A 9223-nucleotide genomic window follows, 5' to 3' on the forward strand; every position below is an offset into this window, starting at 1 on the left:
CCAAGTCTGGAATTTCTGCGTCTGTATGTCGTGTTTCGCTTTCACTCTTAGTTTTATATTTTTAAGTTACTTGGATATATAGGAGCAACTCTTTCGCTGTACCTGTGTATAATGTTGTTTTGGGGCCAGCTGCAGTCTGCCCTGTAGTATGAGATTTTCTCGTCGTTCTTGAAGACTAATGGGTGGCCTTGGGATGACATGTTCATCCCGGTGGGGAAAATACAGATAACGAATGCGTAATTTAGTAAGAAAACGAGATTATGATGTTTTTTTTCTTTTTAGTTGAAAGTTGGAGTATCGACCAGTACATTACAAAGCTTTGTTAACACGGGCATACAAATCTATTAGAACTTGTCGTTAAGTGAGTCCCACATCCTGTACATTTATCTACCAGAGGTCTATTTTCTGCAAAAATTGAGGGTATATTCATTCCGATTTCCTAATACATTCAAAACTACTTCATCTTGTACTTAAAAAAGTGCTAAATCTTCTACCCTACCAGTGCACCTGGTCCATTCTCCCAGTTTTTAGTGGAGTCCGAGTTACTCATTAGCTTTTGTTACTTTGTATGAATGATTTTAGTTACTTTTAGTTAGTGTTCTTTGTTGTGTATATCTGTTTTCCATGACTGGTCTTTGTTCCTGGATTACATTCTTTTAATTACCGTTATAACCTTGGTTCCCTTGATTATTCTTTCAATGATTTATGCTCCGATAATACATTTAATATTTCAAACTGTTTGTATCTACAATACTAATACGAATTTCTTTCTTCTGAATGAAATTTCTATATCAATTTCCTTGCATCAATAATAATATGCGCAACTTACATATTTGGACTTTGGATTTAAAAGTAAGTTTTTTTTGTAAGAATCAGGCAAAAAAGGAAAAAATCGGAAACATGCATGCCAATACCCCACCAATCTGATAATGTAATAGCACTCATTAATGATTGCCCTATTTGAAAAGACCATTATCTGATCTATGAACACTGGATTTATTCAGAAATTTAAAAAATGAGGTTTTTGTACAGAGTTATCAGGCCGTAAAAAATGTATACTATTTTGTGAAGCTCAGTTCGTTCGACAAAGTGGAATCACAGTCCAACGCTTTCATCCATTCCGGGATATTGATTTTGTCGTATTTTAGACACAAAGGGACTTTCAGATATAAATAACAATGAACAGTCTTCATATGTGACATTGAATTCTGTACTCCATTTTGAAGCAGTAACAAAGTGCGTATTGTAACTTTTCGTGACTTTCTCTTGTTTGCAGAACTCTACAATTCGGGTATTCAGATTATCAAAATATGACACTTCTTGCTGGAAATCAAATCCTTCTTTTTTTATTCTTTCCCACAAACTCCTATTAAAAAAATTGTACAAATCATGATCCAGTCTTGCGAACTTTCTGTACATCTCTTTATAAGTCGAGTTTACTGATGGATGCTTTTCGCCAGAATTCTTTTTCAAATAAATGATGTCTTTTGTTGTCCAATTCAATAACCTCTTCATCAAAACAACAGATTCAAGAAAATAATCCATAACTATCACAAGCTCAAATTCTGCGTTTAGCTTCTGTAAATATTTCATACTCTCATCCTCAGAATAGTTTTTGAAAAGGCTCCTTGGAAAATCAAACTCTAAAGCCATCCGGTTATTAGTAAAGGAATACTGTACAGCAAGTCCTTCTTCGTACTTCCAAGGATTCTGTAGGTATTTCAGAACAGGATCAACTGCCTTGATGTTTTTAAATATATGGCCAGGTCTAAAATAATTCAAAGAAGAATAAAAGTGATCGAACGGCTCCCTTACTATTCCTATATAAGCTACATTACCTTTGATATAATGTTCAAATGCTTCCTTGTTGTAGTTAACATGGCAACACAAAATGTCGAAAGTTTTGTTTGGAGGCGGAGGTTGTGTATTCATATCGTTCAAGGTGGTGGTTGTCGATATCACATTGTTATACTGACCCCGTCGTACTCTAGACAACAAAAATGTTAAGTTGTGAGATACTCCATATCTAAGGAATATGTTTTGACCTGTAGAACTACCAGCTTTGTGGACTTTCAAGAAAATGTACTTGTCAAATTTTGGTAGTTTTGAAATATTCAGAAAAGTGTCTAACTTGTTTGTTGATATAGTGTCAGCTGCATGCTCACTTGCATAAATTCTTGCGGGTGCTTCGGGAGGATTAATATCATCTCTCAGTAAGTAGTTCAAGCTCCTGCTAGAATGAATTTGCTCCAATTGCTTATATGACATTATTTGAATAAGATAAGTATGGTCTTTCCAGAAACCGAATATCACCAAAGATAACATAATGGAACCAATGATCAAAACTCTGAAAAATAAAAACAAGTTATATAAAATCAAAGAAAACATATTTAAGAGAAGCGATATTACGCACACAAATCAAGAATATGATATTAACACACGAATATAATTGTATAGAAAAGTTGACAAAAAGAGGAAGTCGACCGATTTAGAAGCTATATGGAATTCTAGGATTGTTATTGTTCATGACGTTCCTGATTAGTCAATACATATTTTACGCGTACACTAGAACGGAACGTTGTTTACGAGGAGGAAATTGATTTTTTTAATTCGCCTATTGTCGTTAACTGAGCTTATTTTTCCATAGTTGAGTTTGACAAATATGATCATTCTATCAAATGAGACATTATCAAATACATATGTGTCTTAATGGTTTCGAAGAAAGTCTATTACACAATTTCTTTATACGGTTACCATCATGGTAACAATGTCTTTATCATATTATTCAGTTAAACGCTTTAATAAAAGACAATATGTCGTCAAGCCATGCGTTTAAAGGCTGTAAAGTAATGAGTAGAAAAAAACAACAACAGAAGAAAGGGAAACGTGAAAGCAATTAACACATTAGATTTATTCATACACATTTATATAAAATTATTGTTTCAGAAAGAAACAGTGATAAAATGTCTTGTTGACCTTGTTGTGCCATTTTAAGACTGTGCATGTAAAATGAGTGTGCTTTTAATTTTGTTAATTAAGCTATCTTGAGTATTATTCCAAAATAACTGCTGCTCCAACTGCTGCTCGTATAGTTTTACATTTTATTTAATTACAATGCATATTGTATTGAATGTTATTTTCTTATTGAAATGTAATATTTCCCTACTCAAGTAGGTTTTCATGTTATTTGACCTTCAGTGACTTGAATTATTATTGATCATTATGTCTTTAGAGTGGAAAGATCAATTCAAATACCTGATCACATCACTTTCTAAAGTTATATCCTTTTTCATTCAAGCGATGTTACTAATACAAAATAAAAAGACTTTTACAACATTCTATCTCTTCCGTATGTCTCTAAATGCCCCATTTACCGACTAAGTATGCTTGCACTGGTTTCGCATATGGATTGCAGGTAGGATTGAAATACCACAGCACATGTCCTAGACCTCTGCTGTTGTGATATCCCAGTCCTATCAATCCAGTTTGTAACGGCGGTTATTCTGATTGGAAACCAGTGAGAGATGGGGTTCCGCAAGGATCTATACTTTGTCCCTTATTATTTCTCATTTTCATAAACGATATCGATGATGACATTGATGTTTATTTTAAATTATTTGCCGATGACACTAGTCTTTACGTAATAATTGAGACTTCAGACGACGCGGCACTAGCATTGAATAGAGATATTGAAAAAATCCACCAGTGCGCTTCATGGTGGCTTGTACGGTTTAATCCTTAAAAGAGGGAAGCTCTACAGGTGAATATTTTCGATCTTCAAAAAGTCTTTAATCATAAGCATTTAGGGGTTTACTTTTCGGACGATGGTTCATGGCATGACCATATTGATTATATTGTTAAAAAGGCGTATTCGAGGATCAATGTACCTCTGTGTGTACGTTTGGTTCTCGAGCGTTTCACTTTGGAAAAGATGTACTTTCATTTATCAGACCTATTTTAGAATACGGAGATGTAGTTTGGGACAACGGATTACAGATTTTGATTAACAAAATCGAAGGTGTTCAGAAAGAAGCTATGCATATCGTAACTGGTGGTACAAAATTAACATCTTTAGACAGCCTATATCAAGAAACAGGATAGTGAAAAGCTCGCGGATAGAAGGCGAAAGCACAAGCTTGTGATGTCTTATAAGATGATAAATGGTGACACACCTAAATATTTGAGTACCCTTGTATCAGACGCGCGGGTTAACATCCAAAACCATTTTATCAGGGATACGAACAAGGACATCCTTGTATTCGAACTATTTCCTGCCGTCCACTATTCGATTGTGGAATAACCTTCCAATCGAAACGTGCAATTCCAGATCATTATATATCTTCAAAGCGCGTTTAGATGTTTCGAACGCGCCGACGGCCAGTATATTATAATATTGCAAGCAGGCTAGGTCAGGTATTGCACACCAGGTTGCGAATGAACAGTAGTTCACTCAACGAACACCTGTTCAGGCGTAACATCGTGGGTAGCCCATACTGTGTTTGTGGACAAATTGAGTCAAACAGCCATTTCTTACTTGAATGTAATATTTATTCTGATTTACCACTATTCACTCTTTGAATTTTCAGTTTGACCTTGACATTCTTCTACATTGGTCTGATGCTCTATCAACAGATCAAAATACTGAACTTTTTCTGAAGGTGCAATCCAATATTATAAAGAGGAAATGGTTTGTGACGCTTAAAAATATATATTATATGCATGCTACATGTATCTTTTGAGTGCATTTCATCTATTTTGTTTTATTTGTTTTTCTTCTTCTCTACAATCAATTATCTTTCTCCTTTTATTTTTTTCTGTAATTAATATTTCCCCAATAAGTTAACTCTTTCCAATTTCATTACACATAAAGTACTCGTATTTGTAAAAATTCCAGAGCATGCTTAATGTCTTCCGATATGTTTTGTAATTTATTTGGAGACGGATTAGCATAAGCCATATGGCTTGTTTCATTGTGTTTATTGTACTACACTGTCATATCGTGTATTGATTTATTCTTTGAAATGAAATATGTTTAAATTAAGCTATCTTAAAGTGTTCATTTATACGAAAAATGTTACAGTTTTATATTGAATGCTTGTTATTATGTAGTTCCATAATTTAATTGTGAAATGCCAATCTTTGTAAATCTGCCAGTATTGAGCGCAGTGTTGATACATCCTCTTGGTCAGTAGCTCATCATTTTGTAAAATGGATTATGGAAATATATCATGTAATACTTTTTATTTGGTTGTCGTTCGCCCTAAAGAAATGATTTTTTTCAAAACTTGGTTGACCCAAACGTTAAAAAATAAAATGAGGATACCATCATATTCATATATAGAATTAATGAGTAATCAAATGTAACTTGCAGTTAATACACAAATGATAAAAATAAATTATTATCTTAATTCTGACAACATTGAACATCATAACATACTTATCTACACGTGCCATATCTCCCAAATGAATAAATTGCGATATAACACGTTGCCTTATTTCCTAATAGAATAGAAATTCTGGGTATTGTCTACGGAAACAAAGAACATGTGTGATACATTGACATGCAAAGAGACCGGTCAATATAGGAATGGAGATGTTTTTCCCTTTTATCATATATCTGGAACATCTGTTGACTAATGATAAAAATAATCATCTTGAAAAAAGCAATAAGGAAATATAATAGAATAGAAGATCGTGGTTACTTTTTTTCAAACATCTTCGAAACAGAAAAAGGCAATTATTTCACAGTCCTAGGTGAAGAATTATAGTTTGACACATTTGTTTACAATTTGCAATCTATATGATAAAAAAATCGGAATTGTCAGAAAATGCCATAAGATAAAAATGCATAACAGAGGGTCAATTATTTTTTTAACGGAAACATCAATGTTTTTAGTACACGATAAGCCAAGCATTAATAAAATAAAACATTAAAACTTCATTTATAAACATTCGATAGGTGTTGAGAAAAGTTCACCAAATGACACTAAAGGTTTCATGAAATACAATATACCCACTAAGAAAAGAGAAATAAAATGTTAATATAATAAACTAACTGATTACGATCTATTATGATCTGTTGCATGTAAAGCGTTGTAATATTCATACAGACAAAATATGTAATCATAACAACGAAATATGTGTTCATAAAAAGGAAATATGTAATCATAACAACGAAATATGTGTTCATAAAAACGGAATATGTGCTTAAAATCAAATTTAATTCAATAAATTAAAAATGTAAAGATAAGAACTAAATATATATTAATAAATTCTAAAAGTATATATGTTCAATAATTTTCATTCTGGGATACTTTGATGGGAACCTAAAAATGCAAAACTAAATGGAAACAAAAAGATATAAACTGAAAGTGATAATATTTGGATACGCGGAAAGGATGGAATTATGCTTGAATAAAACATTCAAAGAACCTGTCGCTTAACCTTGGTCAGTTCTTTGCAGACCCTTGTCAGATTTGTCGGCCATGACAAGTATAAATACCGTTTGGCTGATAATATGTGGTCTGATTGTTTATTGTTGTTCATGGTAATTGTCTGGTAAGTTTCAGTTGGCATTGTCAACAAAATTGAATATATGGTAAAATAGTAACATCAAACAAGGAAATGAATAATTATTGGTTTACAATATCCCTGTTACGAACTGAATCAAAATGGTCATCTTTATGTTTACCCACAAATAATGTAACGGTGGCTTCTTCTCATAGGTAGATTAATTAGTGAATACCGTGCTTCATTAGTTTCGTTAGCGGACTACTCCTGTAGACTATTCAATCAACAGCATGTAATGTTTTGAATTTTGTAGGATACAACATGCTGTACTGTTACATGTAGTTCACCTTACATTCAGAAAGTGTGGTTTGCCCCTCATTTAACAGTCAGAATCAGTTGCCTACGTTATAACCGAGGTGTATTAAAATTGTTCCCTCTGAAGGTCATTCTGTCCAGCAGGACTTGCAGGTGCTACAATTGCCATAGACGCTTGTTCCGTAGGGAACGGACTTATCCCCGGCTTAAAAGTGTAAAAACCTAAACACCAGTTCTTATGTCATCAGATATTAGTTCAATTGGAATGTAATTACAGATGCATACATGATATTTTGTGTTTTTTCTTGCAGCAAATGCCTTTTCAACCGGATCGAGAGAGGGTCCTCCAGTGCCAATAACAGTTTAAGTGGGTTTTTAACTGTTTTAATTCTGTGTAATTTGTTTTTTACTTTAGATATTTTTACGGCTCAAAACACATTATTATTACGTCAGCTGACTTAATAAATAAAATATGCGTATAAGTGTGAAAGTGTAATCATGGGAACCAAGGTTATACACAAAGAACATAAAGTAACTAAAATTATACATACATAGCAACAAAAGCAAATGGGCAATTCGGATTCCACTAAAAGCTGGGAGCTTGGGCCAGGTGCACCGGAAGGGCAACTGTAACTTTTAAATATGCGTATAAAAGTTTACGGAGATTGAAAAAAATCTTCTTCATGGAATTAGATACATAGATATTACAAAAGTTACTCTACCCCGGACTTGCCGTTTTATGAGCGGGTGTTTCTAGAAAAGCAGGGGACGCTTACCCTACAGGTGCACCTGGTCCATGCTCCCAGGTTTTAGTAGAGTCCGAGTTGCTCATTTGATTTGGTAATTGTGATATATTGGGTGAATATCATTATATTTTTGGAATGTAGTGCCTGAAATGAACTTAAACGATTTTTCCCAAAATATTATCTTTGTAACCAAAACACACTTACATTTTCAACGCTGATGTCCACAAGAAAACCAGTACTTCTTCTAAAACTGTGTAAATTTATCAGGCATATTAATTTATCTATATAGAGACTCCTGGCTTTCTTACACTGTACCGTAGTCTCCTGTATACGTTATTGTAAATATTGTATATATCTATTGTGCTTATTGTATTGTATGTTGCATGCTGCAATCTTTGTACCAATTTATATTGGCTTTATGAAAATAAAGATATACACATATTGAAGTCATTATTTCTTAAAGCCAAAGTATCGTCCAATTATCTAATAGGGTTATAAAGTTTTCAACCAAATGTTGTTTGGAAGGGTCTAAACCATGAATTGTGACTCGTAACAGTACAGAAAGAGATCTGCAATAAATGATGCACAAATGGTCCCCTCGGGAATTCCAATAAATTGACGATAAACAGTGTCGCCTAAGTGTATAAAAATGTTGTCCAACAGGAATTCGAGTTTTCTAAACATATCAAGAGAGGTCCAATTAACGTAGTTTTTAGGTTTTTTGACACTTAAAAAATGATCTAAAAGAATTCGAACTAATCTATATTTATTTCCTGATTTATTAAATGGTCATTTGGTGATATACATGAATTTTTGTTTTATGAAATTATATGAAGGAGTAATCAAGGGAACCAAGGTTATAGCAGTAATCAAAAGAATGTAATCCAGGGACAAAGACCAGACATGGAAAACAGACATACACAACAAAGAACATAAAGAAACTAAAATCATACATACAAAGAAACAAAAGCAAATGAGGAATTTGGACTCCACAAAAAACTGGGAGCATGGACCAGGTGCACCAGTAAGGTAAATGTCCTCTGCTTTTCAAGAAACACCCGCCGAGTTGCTCATAGAAGTCAAGTCCGGGGTAGACAGACGAGGAAAGGACAACTATGACCCGTTGAATAAATCAGTTTTCATGGTGCAGATGGATACACCATAACAATCCACGAGTTCATGAATACGACCATAAAACTTCTGTAGTGATGACTTCAATCTTGTAACAACATGACCCTGTTCCAGAAGCCTATTTTTAGAGTTCTAGCCCGATACAAAAAGTCTGCGTGGTTTCGGCAAGCTCTGGCATAACGTATGAGTTGCGATATGAACACTCCATACGCAGGTTCTGAAGGAATGTTGCCACAGATGAAAGGAAAGTTGACGATTCTGAATGAAAAGTTGTAAAATAATGTAAAGTTTGGTCAATAGTTTTCCTTTACCATTTTCTTTACCGATTTCTAAGTGTAGGTCAAGATATGAGGCTGACCTTACATTGTCTGTAGTATCCTTTATCGCAAGTATTTTGGGGTAGATGCGATGTATCAAATCCCCGAAATTACGATTGTTTAAAGATAATACGTCATCTATATAGCGGAAACTGAGATTAAAGGATCTAGCTAAACGATATTCTTTCTTTCGGATCAAATCAG

At 33.7% G+C, this 9223-nt stretch overlaps 1 protein-coding gene across 1 annotated transcript; it reads right to left on the bottom strand.

The window, feature by feature from the left end:
• Positions 1–790: 790 nt before the first annotated feature.
• On the bottom strand, positions 791–5494 carry LOC148608206 (galactosylceramide sulfotransferase-like). Its single transcript, XM_088546815.1, has 2 exons — positions 5438–5494; positions 791–2347 (listed from the first exon to the last, which is right to left on the bottom strand). The coding sequence occupies exons 1-2, from the start codon at positions 5452–5454 to the stop codon at positions 1096–1098; spliced, it is 1269 nt and encodes a 422-aa protein (XP_088402941.1). The 5' UTR covers positions 5455–5494; the 3' UTR covers positions 791–1095.
• Positions 5495–9223: the final 3729 nt, after the last annotated feature.

The sequence above is a fragment of the Perna viridis genome, chromosome 9 (genome assembly GCF_037379345.1).
Source record: "Perna viridis isolate PV_CMFRI_1.1 ecotype Kerala chromosome 9, ASM3737934v1, whole genome shotgun sequence".
Taxonomy (NCBI): Eukaryota; Metazoa; Mollusca; class Bivalvia; order Mytilida; family Mytilidae; genus Perna; species Perna viridis.